Source organism: Monodon monoceros, unplaced genomic scaffold (assembly GCF_005190385.1).
Source record: "Monodon monoceros isolate NGI ecotype Baffin Bay Population unplaced genomic scaffold, NGI_Narwhal_1 Super_Scaffold_21, whole genome shotgun sequence".
In the NCBI taxonomy this organism is placed as follows: domain Eukaryota; kingdom Metazoa; phylum Chordata; class Mammalia; order Artiodactyla; family Monodontidae; genus Monodon; species Monodon monoceros.
In genome coordinates this window covers 106,948,327-106,967,664 of record NW_021703778.1, presented here as the reverse complement: position 1 = coordinate 106,967,664, position 19,338 = coordinate 106,948,327, and the positions used below count along the sequence as shown (strand labels likewise).

At 37.7% G+C, this 19,338-nt stretch overlaps 1 protein-coding gene across 4 annotated transcripts in view; it reads right to left on the bottom strand.

Moving 5' to 3' along the window:
• The window catches only part of G2E3 (G2/M-phase specific E3 ubiquitin protein ligase), a 49,691-nt gene extending 48,478 nt beyond the window's left edge, over positions 1–1,213 (bottom strand). For 2 of the 4 annotated variants that reach the window (XM_029238715.1, XM_029238714.1), the window contains exon 1: positions 1,102–1,204. In XM_029238715.1, the coding sequence (XP_029094548.1) occupies positions 1,102–1,172 (71 nt within the window). In that variant the 5' untranslated portion in view covers positions 1,173–1,204. Of the gene's footprint in view, positions 1–1,101 lie in introns of all 4 variants that reach the window. The other 2 variants (XM_029238711.1, XM_029238713.1) reach the window with 2 other exon arrangements.
• Between the last annotated feature and the right edge of the window lie 18,125 nt (positions 1,214–19,338).

The following is a 19,338-nucleotide window of genomic DNA, read 5'->3' as shown; positions in this document are numbered from 1 at the left end:
GAGTAGCCAGCATGGATGAAGGAACGTTTATTCTGAATATTATTAAGTCCTACTTTTTAAAAGAAATTTATACATTTATATGGTAAGATACCCTGGTGTTAAAATCTTAAAAGAAGCATAAAATATCTGATCCTATAAAGCAACAAAATTACTCTGACAGTTTTCAATAAGGCAAGATATAAAATTTCTACACACTTAAATGCTCACTTATAGTTTACATGTAGGGTACACATTTAAATTATTCCAGAAAGCATGACTTTGTTAGAAAGTTAGAGTTTGATATCTGAGGTAGTTAGTCATTAAAAACAAATAAAACAAAAAACCGAAACAGAGAAAACCCGATGCTGGAAACATTAGTAGAGTACTTTCAAAATGACTCCCCAATAACCCAGCTGGACAATGAATGAAGGGGGTGAAAAGGCAGGTCTGTGGAACTAAACCTCATCCCTATTTTTAGCAAACTAAGACCCCTGTTAATCACCGCTGTTACAACATGTCCAGTTTAAATGAGCAAGAGTCTCGAATTTTTGCGTTACCTGAAAAATGTCAACCGTGAAAGAAAAATACCCGGGTTTTGAACACAAAGGATACTCAGATTTCAGTTTAAATCCCCACCAGGCATTTCAAAGAGTGTCAATTCCCTGCGGTCCAGAGTAATAGACTACTCCTCTTAGGAGGAACTCGGATCCCCACAGAGCATCTCTTCATTCTAAACCTGCCCCCAACCTTCCATCTTTAATAAAGAAAGATTCTTTAGCTTACGGTAAAGCTTTCGCAATAATTACTTTTGAAGCTTCAGCGTTCGAAACGAATTAGCGGAAATATTGAACTGCGATTACCAGAAAGTCAGAGATTAAACAAGGTTTAATCTCGGGGGCGGTCTGGCTTCTGAATCCTCAGTACTCTATAGGGTTGGCATATATGCGCCAACCGTCTGCCCCGACTTCCCAAAGTCCCCACGTCCGGCCCCACCACCCGACACCCCCAAAGGCACTCCGAGGCCCCCGCTATACTGTCCCGCCTCCCGACCCCCTGTGCCATCCGACAGTTCCGCTTCTCCCCCTGGAATACTCAGTTCCTTCCCGTCCGCCATCCACTCACCGAGGCGCGCTGGGCAGAAGTTCCAGAGCGGCAGTGTCACTTTTCCCTTCTCGCGCCGCGCCACACGCCATCCGGGAGCTGCTCCATCCAACGGCCCACACAATTCAAATTCGTCCACTTCCGCCTGCAACCCGGAAGGAGGGCTCAGCTCCGCCCCCTGAAAGGCGGGGCCCGCGGCGACGCGGGAGTTGGGGAAGGGCGAGGCGCCCTAGCGCTTTTATTCCGGGGGGTCCTCCTCTCTGCTCGGTCTCTTTCCGTTCAGTTTCTTTTGTCTCTCTCCCTACTTAGGTCCAGAGAGAAGTGCGGGAGCGGGGTTGGTGTTGCTGCTGGGTGGCTCGGGAGAGGAGCCTCTTGTTTCTTAAATGGATCGAGACATGCTGAATTTTCTTCACTTCCAGGAAACGAGAGAATAAAAGCACTAACCGAGCCCGGACGTTTTTACCCCTCCGCCGTCGCCTAAACACGAGCTACAGCCGGAAGGAAGAAACGAACCCTCCGCATACTTAGTACGGGGTTTCTTTGGGTCTTCAGAGACCTGTGGCGGCACAGTTAGGACTTTTAACCTCTTTCCTTCCCCTGTTTGAGGGAGACAAAAAGCCAAGTGCGCCAATCACCTTATTCCAGCAACAGATTGAAAATGGAGTGGTCGGAAAAGTTCCTGGTCCCAAATAACATTTTTGAGGATAAGTGTTAGAAAGCGACAAATTTTTTTCCCCCTCTGACAGACCATTTTACAAGATTACTATGTGGTTGTCCTATGAGATTCTTGGGACAACAGTGTCATTTTCCTTTGCCAAGGACCACACAATGTATCCTTGATCCGAAAAGTCTACAGAAAGGAAAGGAAGGACATGTTGTTAGGCAAAAACAAACAAACAAAAAAACCCTCTCTAACCCTGATCTTGACGTTACCACCAGATCATCCTCACATCTAAAAGCATTGATTGACCTAAACTGATCAGTTCAAACCAAGCCATAACAGAACATCTTCAGGCTCTATCAAACTGAAATTTGAAAGATTCACTAAATTTCTGGGAATTTATTTTATAGATAATCTGACATAAGGGTGTGTAAAGCTATTAAGTGATGTACTGTTTTTAACAGTGGAAAGTAGAAAATAACATACGTGTTTACCAATAAGGAAATGATTAAATACTGTAAGTTATGATAATTTAGTAGCTGATATACTGACACTGCAGGCACTAAAAATAATGATGTAGATCAGTAGGTACTCAATTGAAAATCAGCTTCAGAAAGACTATATATATATATATATATATAGAGAGAGAGAGAGAGAGAGAGAGAGAGAGAGAGAGAGCATCCTTTTAAAGTATGTGTATGTGTATGGCATACAAAATTTGGATACATAAACTGTAAAATGTTACCTGTGGGAGTCAGACTGGTGAATGGGGATGGGAAGAAACTTTTGCTTTATAACCAGCTGAATTTTTTAAATAAGCATGTTTTACTCTTGCAATTTTAATTGCTTTTAAAAGAAGATTGCTAGAAATTGAGTATATTCTAGATGAAGAATCAGGTTTAATAAATGTGGAAATGTATAATGTTTGAATAATCTGTGTCCATTCATTCATTCATCAATTCATTCAGCAGTTATATAGTAATGGTTTGACCACACATTTTGTCGTTCATAATATGCTGTATTATTTAATGTCCCACATTTTTAATACTGCCCCATTAAATATATTGCTGTTTCAAGTTCCTTGAATGCAGAAACTATGTCATATATTTTTCATAATTCTTGGTACTTTCCCACCATTAAGTTCCATCCTTCACAGGAATTAAATTCTCAAGTTAATCTGCAAGCAAAAGTTAAATGTGGGCTTCCCTGGTGGCGCAGTGGTTGAGAGTCCGCCTGCCGATACAGGGGACACGGCTTCGTGCCCCGGTCCAGGAGGACCCCACATGCCGCAGAGCGGCTGGGCCCGTGAGCCATGGCCGCTGAGCCTGCGCATCCGGAGCCTGTGCTCCGCAACGGGAGAGGCCACAACAGTGAGAGGCCCGCGTACCGCAAAAACAAAACAAAACAAAAAAAAGTTAAATGTACTCAGGGAATTCCCTGGTGGTCCAGTAGGTAAGACTGGGAGCTTTCACTGCCATGGCCAGGGTTCAATCCCTGGTCGGGGAACTAACATCCTGCAAGCTGCACAGTGCAGCCAAAAAAAAAAAAAGTTAAATGTACTCAAATTGCCCTTGAAAAACTCCCCAATCATAAAAATATATATAGTATATATAGATAGAATAGATAGATACATGATTTTTTTTAATTTTTATTTATTTTATTTTTGGCTGTGTTGGGTCTTTGTTGCTGCGCACGGGCTTTCCTCTGGTTGCAGCAAGCGGAGGCTACTCTTCATTGTGGTGCGCGGGCTTCTCATGCGGTGGCTTCTCTTGTTGTGGAGCACGGGCTCTAGGCGCGGTGGCTTCAGTAGTTGTGGCACGTGGGCTCAGTAATTGTGGCTCGCGGGCTCTAGAGCACAGACTCAGTAGTTGTGGCGCACGGGCTTCGTTGCTCCACGGCATGTGGGATCTTCCCTGCCCAGGGCTCGAACCCATGTGCCCTGCCTTGGCAGGCGGATTCTTAACCACTGTGCCACCGGGGAAGCCCTAGGTATAGGAGTTTTAAAATATGACTATATAAGCAGGTTTTGTTTTGTTTTGTTTTAATGTTTGTCCTCTTTTTTTTTAAGTCAGTCCTTCTTTAGGACCCTTAATGAATTCTTTAGTTTCTTCCACCAAAATGTTGACAAAGTTATCATCACCCAGCAGCCCTGCCATCAGTCAGTCTAATGAGATTAATTTCTCCTCAGCAACAGAGAGCGCCTTAAAGTCATTGACATATTTTTCTCGTAGGACTGGTCAGGCTTAATGTATAAATTGCCTAGGGCTAGTGTTTATTGAATGGAATATCAAGTTATTTGCATATTTAAACTGTTATTCCCTTTTCTACTGAGAGTGCAGGTGAATTTGAATACAATCAGTATTCAAGTAATGTTACAGTATTTCATGAACAAAGAAGATCTGCAATAAATACCCACTGACTATTTCAAGGAGCCTGAGTAAATCCAGACTTAAGAACTTTTAAGATCTTAAGATCCCACATGCCGCGGAGCCGCTGGGCCCGTGAGCCATGGCCACTGAGCCTGCGCATCCGGAAAAAAAATAAATAAATAAATTAATTAATTAAATAAAAGGAAGCATTCAAAAAGTCTAATTAGCAGCCTAGTCAGGTTCTCATGATATTTGACCTAGAAATGGAGTGTGGGTGTGTGTTGGGAGGGGGGAGGGGGCCGGGGAGGGGGCTGTTGGTAGATGTTGAGGAAGTGAGCAAACATGTAAAAACACTTTTATGTTTCCCACTTTTGCTTTCACACATCTTTCTTCAATATCTTTTACTGTATCATTATAGACTTAAGTCTAATGTCAATATACTGCCTTACAAAAAAGTACTTCTTTTGGAGGCTATGCAAGGGGAGCAACAAATAGCTTCCCTACTCCCTCCTACTCCTGTCCCTTACATGCCAGTTTTTCTGTTCCACTTACTAGTCTACCATGTGCAATGGTGCTAAAACAACTAAAGGACAGGGGTAAAAACAATAGGTAGGCAAGGTGACTGTTTCTCCTTTTAGGAACTCTAGAATAGAGTCCATCTAGTCTCTCCTCAGCAATTCTTTAGACCATCACTGCCCAATACGAGTGTTAGCCACATATATAGTTTGCAATTTTGTAGTAGTCATATTTTAAAAAATTGAAAGAAATAGGTGAAGTTAATTGAAGTAATGTATTTTATTTAACCCAATATGTCTATAATGTTATCATTTTAACATGCAATCAAATAGATTATTGAGACATTTTACATTTTTTTGTACTAAGTCTTGAAATTGGTATATATTTTACATTTATAGCCCATCTCAATTTGTACTAGCCACATTTCAAGTGTTCATTAGCCACACATGGGTAATGGCTACCATACTGGTCAGCACAGTTTAAAATATGTCACAATTTTTCCCTTCTAAGAATACAGGCTACCATGGGACTTTGTTCCCAAAATTCTATTTCACCAACTTCTAACAAACATTTGAAAGCATGAAATAGAAGTAATTATCTTTCCCCCAACTTTAATTATTCCTACTCTTCCATGATCTTGTCACTGCTTCCATATTTACCTCAGATTTGTTTTTTTCACTTCCTCCTCTAATGAATTTTTTTCTTACCCTCTCTATTCTCACTCTCCTTGTCTATTCCTTAAGCTTTCTTCTCTATTTCTCAGCAAAGTATTTGAATACTTTGGAATATATTTAACATCTATAATTATGGCATTAGTGCTACAGAGTTTTCATCCCACGGTTGCAAAACAAATTAGTCGATTTAACTGATCACCTCATGAACAGGTCATAATGAGAATACTGTACAAAATAAGCATATGACCATTATTAGTGTATGGCTCCATGATCAAGAAGTATTTGTCAAGCATATTCTATGCTATCAGCAGTGTTAATAAATTTCTGAATGGAGTTTTCACAGTGTATACTAAAATGTTCCTTATATTAGTTTGCCTGACCAGTATTTTTACATCAATTTTGAACTTGCATCAAAATAGATTTTAGGGGGCTTCCCTGGTGGTGCAGTGGTTGAGGGTCCGCCTGCCAATGCAGGGGATGCGGGTTCGTGCTCCGGGCTGGGAGGATCGCACATGTCGTGGAGCGGCTGGGCCTGTGAGCCATGGCTGCTGGGCTTGCGCGTCCGGAGCCTGTTCTGCGACGGGAGAGGCCACAGCAGCAAGAGGCCCACATACCGCAAAAAAAAAGATTTTAGGAAACGTGGGTTGTTGTTTGCTACCAAACAGAATTCTTTTTCTCAATGTCCCATTCACATGAATGTTTTGATCTAAATTTTTAATCTAACCCTGGTTCAGTGTCTTTTAAATCAAACACACCACCTCCTGGCAGCAGGAAGCACCACCCAAAACATCAATTTCAGGTCTCTTGTTCCAGGGTTGTTTGGATAATAAGCAGGTTTATTAACAGCAGTGTTTGGAATGATACCGTTCCTGCTGGGTAACTACATGATTTTTAGCAAAAAGGGCTCAAAGATTGCCTGTAGCCAATATGAAACATGGTGTTCCAATATAGGTCTAAGGTATGATATGTTTATGTTAACTTTCCTCCTCTCCACGTTGGTGTTTCAAACAAATGATTGTCCGGATTGCTTTTCTTAATTGCTGTCTTTTGGCCTGAAGTGTTTACACAGAAATCAGAGCCTCTTTCCATTTAAGAGTAACTCCAAATGTAAGCATACACGTTGGTAATGCCACCCAGAAAAAAAATCAAGTCATGAACAACATGTTTGAAGTGAATCTTAAAAATTCTTGGATACAATTTCTGGCAATCAAAACTGTTTTCAGTTTATTTTGTGTACTTTGATTTTTTAATCCCTGCCAGAATACTCCAGGAAAATGACTTCTCAAGTGTGTCGATAAAGTGATTCAGTTATAATGAGCCCGATTCTCACCAGCATATCCTGATGAAGGTGGAAAAAGACCAAATTCTCACAAAAGTCCAGGACATAGAATTACCATTTAGGAAGCAGGCAATTGCTTAAAGTTTGGCTTAGACCTTTATGGCTGTTCTTTAGGGAAAATTCTTCAAGGACACCAGAGTACAATGTTAAAGCCTGGACTTTAGATCTAGACAGGCTGGGATTTAAATGCTAACACTATTACCTGCAAGCTAAGTATGAAGAACCCAACCTGACCCTCTGAGCATCACTATTGGTTAAAAAAAATGTAAATCATAATAACTACCTCACAGGTTTGTTGTGAACTTTATTTTTTTAATTTTTATTGAAATACAGTTGATTTACAATATTGTGTTAGTTCCAGGTGTACAGCACAGTGATTCAGTTATACGTACATACACACACACACGTATATATATTCCTTTTCAGATTCTTTTCCCTTACAGGTTATTACAAAATACTGAGTATAGTTCCCTGTGCTATACAGTAGGTCCTTACTGGTTATCGATTCTATATATAGTAGTGTGTATATTTTAATCCCAAACTTCTAATTTATCCCTCCCCCACCTTTTCCCTTTGGTAACTGTAAATTTGTATTCTATGTCTGTCAGTCTGTTTCTGTTTTGTAAATAAGTTTATTTGTATTGTATTTTAGATTCCACATATAAGCTATATCATATGATATTTATCTTTGTCTGACCTACTTCACTTAGTGTGATAATCTCTAGTTCCATCCATGTTGTTGCAAATGGCATTATTTCATTCTTTTTTATGAGCAATGTTGTGAACTTTAAATGAGAGAATATTTTTAATGATAATTATGATTAGGCAAAACATACAGTCAACTTCCCCTTCCTTCTCCCCTTGGTGGCATGTGGCATTCCACGTCCAGTTCCTTTCGGCTGGTGGTCCACTTTAGAGTCACCCAGGACTCTCCTCCCAAGTGGATCTTAGCCTCACTCCTTTCTTCTTCCCTTCAGTGCCTACAGTAAATTCCTCAGTGACTCTCTACTTTCCACCTTTGCAGCTAACCTGGAAATTTTAACCACGTTCATATACAGAGCTAATAATAGATTAGCTTTAACAAGCTATATCTGCAGCTCAAGTAGATAGTGAGAATTTGGGGGAGTCAGATGTTATGTTCGCTACGTCCTCCTCTTTTCACTAATTTCAGTTTGCAACTCTAGTATCTCAGAAGTGGCTTGTGTCTTCTTTGATATTTGTACAGTAACATATTAAATTTCAGTATGTGGACAGTGATCATAAATGGCAATCAGATTTCTTGTAAATGTAAACTAACAAAAGGAAATTGGAAAAGAGAAAGGGAACTAACATTTGTTCAATACTCTCTGTATTCCAAACACTGTGCTAAAACTATCCAAAAGTTGATTTACATAATCCTGACTAATATAATAGGTGATGAAACCAGGATTTAATTTGACTAAGTAATTTGCCCAAGGCCACAGTAGGCAGAACTGATATTTTAATTCCAGCTTGTTTGTATATAAAGCCTGCTCTTTTTCCTTCACAATATTTTGATTCATACATCCTGAGTAGTTCTGTTTTAGTTTTTTGAGGAACCCCCATACGGTTTCCATAGGGGCTGAAACAGTTTACATTCCCACCAACAGTGTAAGAGGTTTCCCGTTTCTCCATATCCTCACCAACATTTATTATTTGTGGTCTTTTTGATGATAGCCATTCTGACAGATGTGAGGTGATATCTCTTTGTGTTTTTTTTTTTTGTTTTTTTTTTGCGGTACGTGGGCCTTTCACTGTTGTGGCCTCTCCCGCCGCGGAGCACAGGCTCCGGACGCGCAGGCTCAGCGGCCATGGCCCATGGGCCCAGCTGCTCCGCAGCATGTGGGATCCTCCCGGACTGGGGCACGAACCTGCGTCCCCTGCATCGGCAGGCAGACTGCCAACCACTGCGCCACCAGGGAAGCCCCTCTTTGTGGTTTTGATTGCACTTCTCTGATGATAGAGATGTTGTGCATCATTGCGTGTGCCTATTGGCCATTTGTGTGTCCTCTTTGTCTATTCAGGTCTTCTGCCCATGTTTAAATCAGGTTGTTTAATTTTTTTATATTGAGTTGTATGAGCCGTTTAATATTTTGGATATTAACCCTTTATTGGTCATATCATTTGCAAATATTTTCTCCCATTCAGTAGGTTGTCTTTTCATTTGTTTCCTTTGTTGAGCAAAAGCTTTTATGTTTAATTAGGTCCCATTTGTTTATTTTTGTTTTTGTTTCCTTTGCCTTAGGAGACAGACCCAAAAATATTGCTACGATTTATGTCAGAGTGTTATGCCTATATTTTCTTCCAGGAATTTTATGGTTTCCAGTCTTATATTTAGGTCTTTAATCCATTTTGAGTTTATATTTGCAAATGGTGTGAGAAAATGTTCTAATCTCATTCTTTTACATGTAGCTGTCCAGTTTTCCCAGTGCCACTTATTGAAGGGACTATATTTCCCCACTCTATATTCTTGCTTTCTTTGTTGTAGGTTAACTGACCATAAGCATGTGGGTTTATTTCTGGGCTCTCTATTCTGTTCTACTGGTCTATGTGTCTGTTTTGGTGTCAGTACCATACTGTTTTGATTACTGTAGCTTTGTAGTCTAGTTTGAAGTCAGGAAGCAAGATGCCTCCAGTTCTGTTCTTCTTTCTCAAGATTGTTTTGGCTATTCAGGGTCTTTTGTTTCCATACAAATTTTAGAATTATTTGTTCTACTTCTGTGAAAAATGCCATTGGTATTTTGATAAGGATTACACTGAATCTGTAGATTGCCTTGGATGTTAAAGTACCCTAATATTATTGTGTTACTGTCAATTTCTCCCTTTATGTCTGTTAATATTTGCTTTGTGCATTTAGGTGCTCCTGTGTTGGGTGCATATATATTTACAATTGTTATATCTTCTTCTTGTATTGATCCCTTGATCATTATGTAATGCCCTTCTTTGTCTCTTGTTACAGGCTTTGTTTTAAAGTCTGTTTTGTCTGTATAAGTATTGCTACTGTGGCTTTCTTTTTGTTTCCATTTTCAAGGAAAACCTTATTCCATCCCCTCACTTTCAGTCTGTGTGTGTCTTTAGATTTGAAGTGAGCTTCTTGTAGGCAGCATGTATATAGATCTTGTGTTTGTATCCATTCAGCCACTCTGTGCTTTTGATTGGAGCATTAATCCATTTACAATTAAAGTAATTATTGATAGGTATAAACTTATTGCCATTTTGTTAATTGTTTTTGTAGTCCTTTTTTGTTCCTTTCTTCTTTTGTTCTCTTCCATCGTGATTTCATGACTATCATTAGTGTTATGTTTGGATTCCTTTCTCTTTTTTGTGCTTGTATCTATTGCATATTTTTGGTTTGTGGTTACCATGAGGTATATAAATAACAATCTATATATAGGTAAAAGCATTATTAATATTAGTACAGAGAAGATTTCAGTACCAGGTTAGAGCAATTCTTAAAATGTGGTCCATGAGATCAAACCATTTACATAATAATGCTAAGATTTTTTGCTTTTTTTCACTTGAATTTTGTCATAAGTGTACAGTCGAGTTTTCTGGAGGCTACCTGTGGTGTAATATTGTGACAGATTGAATGCAATAACTGATATAAGGATCTAATTATTTTTATTAAGTCATACATTAATGCATAAATATAAAACAATGCCATGCTTCTCACTAAATTATTTTTGTTCTGGAAGATAAAAATATTTATATTAACATGTAATGGGTTTACTACTATTATTAAATGAATTAAATACCCATTTTAAAATTTCTAATATGGTAAATGTTATTAGGTGTAAACCACATAAACAAAAAACTTTTGGGGCCCCCAGTTTATGAAAGCAAAAAGAAATCTAAGAAGTTTGAGAGCTGAAGAATTACATAATATCTAAAGCATAATTTCTAGGCTTTCGATTTTTAGGGCCAATAAACACAAGCTAAAAAGAAGCAGTAAGTCTTTCCCAAATTTTGAGAGCCAACACTCCTTATTTTTCCAAGTGTTATGAGTTTCCTAGGGCTGCGGTTCACAAAGTACCATACACTGAGTGGCTCAGATGACAGAAATTAATTGTCTTACATTTCTGGTAGCTAGAAATCTGAAATCAAGGTGTTGCCAGAGTTGGTTTCTTCTGAGGGCTGTGAGGAAGAATCTTTTCTATGACTATACCCCTTTTTCTGGTGATTTGTTGGCTCTCTTTGCATTCCTTGGTTTGTGAAAGCACCTCTGCTTCATCTTCAAATGGCATTCTCCCTGTGTGCTTGTTTGTGTCCAAATTTTCCCTTTTTATAAGGACACTTGGTATGTTGGATCTGGCCCCACACGAATGATGTCTTTTTAATTTGATTACCTCTGTAAAGATCCTAGCTCCAAATGAAGTCACATTCTGAGGTATGGGGAGTTAGGACTCCAACACATCATTCTGGGGGGCATATGATTCCACCCATAACACCAAGTAAGAACATTAAGAAACTTCTTCCATCATTATCAGGAGCATATTTTTTACAAAATATAGGGTATTTTACCATCAAAAAAGTTGTAAAGAATTAAGAAGACCACACTTTGATGTGCTTATCATTTAGCAGAAATTCAATTTGGTGAAATCATATTTTATAAGAGAATTAGGTTTTAAATTTAGCACAGAAAGTTAAGATTAAGTATAGTAAACATTATTCTAAAAAATTCCCATTAATTCCCAAGTACAGTAATATGAGTATATAAATGAACAATGTATACAGTAGTCAGCTCCCCTATTTGCTGGGCCTATTCTAGGCATTGTAGGTTCAGAATGAACAAGCAAGGCAAGGCCTCTACTGTCATGGATACATAATAGTGAAAGAGAAAGACTATGCTTAAACTGTTGAAAGGCTCTCCTCAAATACTGCAAAACAACTTGTTGATAGGACAAAACTGGATTTATTTTTACCATAGTAAGGGAGAGCACAACCTTGACTGAGTCTTCATTCCATCTCCACAGGAAGAGAGCAAGAGGTTTTAGAGATGTGTTAAAGGAGGTCTTTCAGACTTCCCCAGTGGTCCAGCAGTTAAGACTCCGTGCTCCCAACACAGGGGCCCCAGGTTTGATACCTGGTCAGGGAACTAGATTCCACATGCCGCAACTAAAAGATCCCGCACGCTGCAAGGAAGATCCCGCATGCTGCAACTGAGACCTGGCACAGCCAAATAAATAAATAAATAAATAAATAAATAAATATTAAAACAACAAAAAAGGAGGTCTTTTAATGAAGGTAAGGAAACTTGGTTAAGATTCGGTAAGGATCATAATGTAACAGTTTAAGACTGGTGGATAAAGCAAGGCGACGATGTTGAAGCAAGGGTTTCAAATAGATTTGGTGGGTTAATAGTTATTTGATGCTATCTACTGAAAATTTGAAGAGTTTGATTTCACTTAGATGTATTTTTCTGGCAAGTTTCTGAAACAAAATTAAAGTCATTTGTAATATTTGTCTTCCTGGGCAAGAGATGCCTGAAATTGTAAAACCAAGTTGAAGAAGACAGTGGAAAAGTTAAGTTATATTAGTGAAGTCATATTAATGTAGACAGTGAGCTGGGTAGATGGTTCCTGTTCTCAATATCCCCCCCTTGTGGTCATTTTCAGTCTAAGCTGAAGGGAAGAGCATTCACATTTGGGGACATATCAGTCCACACCTTCCACTGTATTCGAGGTGTCATGCATGCAAATTAGGTTTCTGGTGTGGTTTTGGTTTTTCAATCTCCATAAATACCTGGGTTCCCTGTTGTTTTTGTTTTGTTTTAGCATGATTATTTATTGAATCATTTGATGACACATTGGCTATGCAGCATCATTTAACACATTGCAGACAACACATATGAACTCTACATCACGGATAAACACATGATCAGTGCTTGAAGTCCACTTCTCGTCAAGAATCAAAAGTGCCACAGTTAACCCAAGAGACTAGATCTCATCCCTAATGTGAAGATATCACAGATTTGTATGTTTACTTCCTTGATCATTTTTGTAATATTAAAGATTCAAGAGATATCTGTAAGCATGTAAGCACAACATTCTTCCCTTAAAACAGCACTTGTTTCCCCTTGAGAGGCCAATATCATATCTGTGTGGCTCTATTCTGAAGTACCGCCCGTCCAATTTTATGAACTTCTCAAGTGAGGAGTTCAATAGTCCAGATGGCATTGCCTAACACTTTCACTATTCTCCAACTCATAGCATGTAAAATCCTCCCAATTTTCTGGCCTCTTTTAAAGCACATATTCAAGAGAATTGAGGTGAAAAGAAAGCAGTCCAGAATTCCTCTTGATTAGATAGGGTTTGGATCTCAAATTAAGCCCCAGTTTTTCTCTTCATTTAATTGTTATCTAAAGATTTCCTTTGCCAAGAGGCAGTATTGATGTCTAAAATGAACCCCAAATGATGTCTGACATCATTTTACCAAGGTACAATGCCTGTCCATTTATTAGGTAAAAGCCCATAGGCTTCTGTACCACAAACCCTATACCAGTCTTTGAGGGCCACTTGATGATCTGTCTTCTGGCAAAATACCCAGAGGAACTGTCAAATACTGTGGTAACATTTTGGCATCACTCATGGTCTGGTACCAAGCAATGCTATTTGTTTTGTAGTGCTAAGATGCTGAGATAGATTTAAAGCAAAAAAGAGGTAGTAGGCTCCTTGCTCCTAGAGCTCTTTGAAGTTCTTTTTCTGTAAACAATTGACTACAAAAGCTAACTCCTATGAAAGCACCCCAATTGTTTCAGCAAAGATACAAAACTCCATTCCTATCATAGGGACAGTATGATGGGGGATTTTAGATTTATGGCTGTCTGGCCTATTATGTTGTTTACCATGTAAATATTCACATAATGATTGAGTCCAGTTGCCCAGGAAACCAACTGATTCATTACAATAAACTGGTGCCAAGGAAAGCTGAGTGTCTCGCAAAGGAAAATGCATACAAACCTAAGAGTCAGGAAGATTGTATACTTTAGTCAATTCACGAGTAAATTGCAGCCAGGTGTTAGATTCATACCAAGTGACTAAACGCACAAAAACTAATATTAAGAAGAAGGGCTTTAAAGAAAAATAAAAGGCATTTAGATAGAAAAGAAAGAAGTAAAACTTTGTTTGCAGATGACATGATTGCCTAAAGTTCTGAAGGCATCTATAAATAAGCAACTAGAGCTAATACATGAATTTAACAAGATCTTTGCACATAAGATCAGTACACAAAAATGAATTGTATTTTTATATACTAGCAACAAATAATTAGAAATTTAAACTTATAAAATTACCTAGGTTAGGAATGATTTCTTAGATTCAACATCAAAGCACAAGTGATAAAAGAAAAATTTGATAAACTGAACTTCATCATTATTAAAAACATTTGCACTTCAAAGAATACCACAAGAAAGGTAAAAGACAAGCCCACAAACTAGAATAAAATATTTATAAATCATATAATTTGATAAGGGACTTGTATCCAGAATATATTAAGAACTTATAACTCAACAATAAAAAGACAAACCAACTAAAAGACAGACAAAAGATTTGAACAAACAGTTCTCCAAAGAAGATACACAAATGGCCAATAAGCTCATGAAAGAATGCTCAATATCAGGCAGCAGGGAAATGTTGATTAAAACCACAAAAGATACCACAAGAAATATAGCCACTAGAATAGTGATAATGAAACAAACAAACAAACAAATAGAAAATAACAAGTGTTGGCAAACACGTGGAGAAATGAGAACTCTCATGCGTTGCTGGTGGGAATGTAAAATGGTGCAGCTTTTTGGAAAACAGTTTGGCAGTTTCCTACAGTGTTAAACAGAGTTACTGACAATTCTACTCCTAGGAATTTCTGTAAGAGAAGTGAGATTATATGCTCACATAGAAACTTTTACACAAATGTTCATAGCAATATTATTCATAATAGCTAAAAGGTAAAAACAATACAAATGTCCATCAGCTGGTGAATGGATAAACAAAATTTAGTATATCCACACAAAGAATACTATTTAGCAATTAAAAGGAATGAAGCACTGATACATGCTGCAACATGGATGAGCCTCAAAGACATTATCTTTAATGAAAGAAGGTAGATACAAAAGATCACATACTATATGAATCCATTTACATGAAATGTCCAGAATAGGCCAATCTATAGAGACAGAAAGTGATTAGTGGTTGCCTAAGGCTGTCACGAGGAGAGGGAGATTGACTGGGCACAAGGTTTCTTTCTGGAGTGACCAAAACATCCTAAAATTAGATTGTGGTGATTTTTGTACAAGTCTATAAATATAACTGCTACTGCATATATTATAGATCTAGCAAGGGTGAATTTTATGGTATGTAAATTATATCTCAATAAAGCCACTATACAAATATTGTTTGTAACTTTTATCTTTTTGGATAAGAGTTTCCTGAAAAAATAAACCATGTCAATGAATATGGAGGAACAAAGTTTTGTTAGTGAAGACGGCAGAATAGTAAAGTCATATTTATGTAGACGGTAACTTATGGCTGTATACGGTTTCAATTTTTAAAACCAATAGATATCTTTTAAAATCACAAATGCATTAGATAGTTAAAACAGCAGTGCAAGAATTAAAATATAGTATGTGATAGAGAATGAATGCGTAGCTAGTCTGGATTAAGCAGTCAGAGAAGACTTTTATGAAAAGGTGATATTAAACCAGAGATAGAAATGATAAAGAAGAGCCAGCCTTGTGAAGATGGAGGTGGGGGTGGGTGGAAGAATGGGAAGAGCATTCCAGCAAAGCTAGTGCAAGTGGGGGTCTCTTTATTAGTCAATATGTCTCTAAAACCCTAAATTAACTCTTCAAAATCCACTCATCTCTCTAGACAGCAGAACAATGCATTTCTCTACTTTGTCAGTGCTTAGCAAACTCTTGAATTTATCAGTCTTTGCTTCTTTTTATTTTAACTTTTAAAATTATCTTTATTTTTAAAAGTAATTCACATGCTGTAAAATTTACTCATGTTAGGTAAACAGTGTAATGACAGTATATTTACAGATTTTCTCAAAAATCACTATAATCCATTTTTTAAGACATTGTGATTTCCTGAAAAGAAACCTGCTAAATAGAGATGCCTCTTTATGCTCTCCTTCTATTTCTTTCCCTCTCTCTCTCATTAACCAAAGGTTGGTAAAAACTCTCTCACTCTTCTGCATTGGCCACTGACCAGTAGTTAGGAACCACTATTGTACAGCATCTTCCAACACTAAGATTTTATGATTCTCTGACCTATCCATTCTTTCCGTGTGCTTTTCTTTCTTTCTTGAACTTCCCAACTTGTTCTCTATCTAGTTGACAGTATTATCTTTATTACCTTGGGGGAAAACTAAAACTATTATAGCAGAAATCAATGCAAGTTTTATTATTTTTAAGACTTCAGCTAAGTCACTTAAGAATAAAATATTAGGGTCCTGAAAGGATAGACGTACATAATTAGTGCCAAATCAAAGATAAGAGACTAAAATATATACAGATATACTTGATCCCTTCCAAGGCCCCTTGCCACCTCCTCAGGACACCTACTTCTGCCCTGAGACTTTGTTGAGGATCCAATTTAATGCACTGAATGAACACTTACCTCTTGTTAACAAAACACCAGTAAGCTCCTTCCTGTATTGGAAGATGGGGTCCTTTACCTCCTAGAGTCCCTCTGGGTGTGATGGTATAGATGGAGAAGCCCTGGTGGAATCAGAAGGAGTCAGAATGGTTGGGAAATTACCCCTGATTCTAATTCATTTAGTAAATATTTATACCAGGCATTCCAGACTCTTAACGTGCTATGACTTTATGACAGTGAAAATTTAGGTGAACAATACACTGTAAAGAATTACAATTTGGTAGATTTTGCAATAAATATACATGAAATTTATTGTTTATAACATTCTGGAATAAAAGTTTCAGTATGTTTCTATCTATTCAAGTAAATTAATGTCAATAGCCCTTGTCAATGTTTTTAAACTGAAAGTAAGCTCTTTAAAAACTATCAAACATTCCACTAAATAAATTCCATACTTCCTCATCTGCCATTTGAAAATAGTAAAATCAGCAGGAGGGAAGTCCTTGCCAGCATTTATTCAGGTTCCCTCCTGCTTTCCTTCTCTTGCCTCCAATCAACCCACGCTAAATCTCGCTAGCGTTTTGTTTGCAAAAAGAAGACGTAAGTAAAAATTTTCATTGTAGAAGAAATAATAGGCCTATTCCAATAAAAATTCTGATCAGAAGCCAAATACTACACATGGTGTTTTTCAAGTCTCCTAATTTTTTTCTTTGAATATCTGCTCCCATATATTTATTTATTATTATTATTATTTTAACATCTTTATTGTAGTACAATTGCTTTACAATGGTGTGTTAGTTTCTGCTGTATAACAAAGTGAATCAGTTATACATATACATACATCCCCATATCTCCTCCCTCTTGTGTCTAAGGCTCCTAATATTTTTTTATTAAAAAAATTTTTAATACAGCAAGTTCTTATTAGTCATCAATTTTATACACATCAGTGTATAATGTCAATCCCAATCGCCCAATTCATCACACCACCACCCCTCACACACCCCCGCCACTTTCCCCCCTTGGTGTCCATACCTTTGTTCTCTACATCTGTGTCTCAATTTCTGCCCTGCAAACTGGTTCATCTGTACCATTTTCTAGGTTCCACATATATGCGTTAATATACGAAATTTGTTTTTCTCTTTCTGACTTACTTCACTCTGTATGACACTCTCCAGATCCATCCACGTCTAAACAAATGACCCAATTTCATTCTTTTTTATGGCTGAGTAATATTCCACTGTATATATGTACCACATCGTTTTTATCCATTTGTCTGTCGATGGGCATTTAGCTTGCTTCCATGAGCTGGCTATTGTAAATAGTGCTGCAATGAACATTGGGGTGCATGTGTCTTTTTGAATTATGGTTTTCTCTGGGTATATGCCCAGTAGTGGGATTGCTGGATCATATGGTAATTCTATTTTCAGTTTTTTAAGGAACCTCCATACTGTTCTCCATAGTGGCTGTATCAATTTACATTCCCACCAACAGTGCCAGAGGGTTCCCTTCTCTCCACACCCTCTCCAACATTTGTTGTTTGTGGATTTTCTGATGATGCCCATTCTAACTGGTATGAGGTGATACCTCACTGTAGTTTTGATTTGCATTTCTCTAATAATTAGTGATGTTGAGCAGCTTTTCATGTGCTTCTTGGCCATCGGTATGTCTTCTTTGGAGAAGTGTCTATTTAGGTCTTCTGCCCATTTTTAGATTGGGCTGTTTGTTTTTTTAATATTGAGCTGCATGAGCTGTTTATATATTTTGGAGATTAACCCTTTGTCCATTGATTCGTTTGCAAATACTCTCTCCCATTCTGAGGGTTGTCTTTTTGTCTTGTTTATGGTTTCCTTTGCTGTGCAGAAGCTTTTAAGTTTCATTAGGTCCCATTTATTTATTTTTGTTTTTATTTCCATTACTTGAGGAGGTGGATCAAAAAAGATCTTGCTGTGATTTATGTCAAAGAGTGTTCATCTTCTTCCTATGTTTTGCTCTAAGACTTTTATAGTGTCCGACCTTACATTTAGGACTCTAATCCATTTTAAGTTTATTTTTGTGTATGGTGTTAGGGAGTGTTCTAATTTCAGTCTTTTACATGTAGCTGTCCAGTTTTCCCAGCACCACTTATTGAAGAGACTGTCTTTTCTCCATCGTATATCTTTGTCTCCTTTGTCATAGATTAGTTGACCATAGGTGCGCGGGTTTATCTCTGGGCTTTCTATCTTGTTCCATTGATCTATGTTTCTGTTTTTTGTGCCAGTGCCATATTGTCTTGATTACTGTAGCTTTGTAGTATAGTCTGAAGTCAGGGAGTCTGATTCCTCCACTCCATTTTTTTCCCTCAAGACCACTTTGGCTATTTGGGGTCTTTTGTGTTTCCATACAAATTTTAAGATTTTTTTGTTCTAGTTCCGTAAAAAATGCCATTGGTAATTTGATAGGGATTTCACTGAATCTGTAGATTGCTTTGGGTAGTATAGTCATTTTCACAATATTGGTTCTTCAAATCTAAGAACATGGTATATCTCTCCATCTGTTGGTATCATCTTTAATTTCTTTCATCAGTGTCTTATAGTTTTCTGCATACAGGTCTTTTGTCTCCCTAGGTAGGTTTATTCCTAGGTATTTTATTCTTTTTGTTGCAATGGTAAATGGGAGTGTTTCCTTAATTTCTCTTTCATATTTTTCATCATTAGTGTATAGGAATGCAAGAGATTTCTGTGCATTAATTTTGTATCCTGCACCTTTACCAAATTCATTGATTATCTCTAGTAGTTTTTTGGTGGCATCTTTAGGATTCTCTATGTATAGTATCATGTCATCTGCAAACTGACAGGTTTACTGCTTCTCTTCCAATTTGTATCCCTTTTATTTCTTTTTCTTCTTTGGTTGCCGTGGCTAGGACTTCCAAAACTATGTTGAATAATGGTGGTGAGAGTGGACATCCTTGTCTTGTTCCTGATCTTAGAGGAAATGCTTTCAGTTTTTCACCATTGACAATGATGCTTGCTGTGGGTTTCTTTTATATGGCCTTTATTATGTTGAGGTAGGTTCCCTCTATGCCCACTTTCTGTAGGGTTTTTATCAT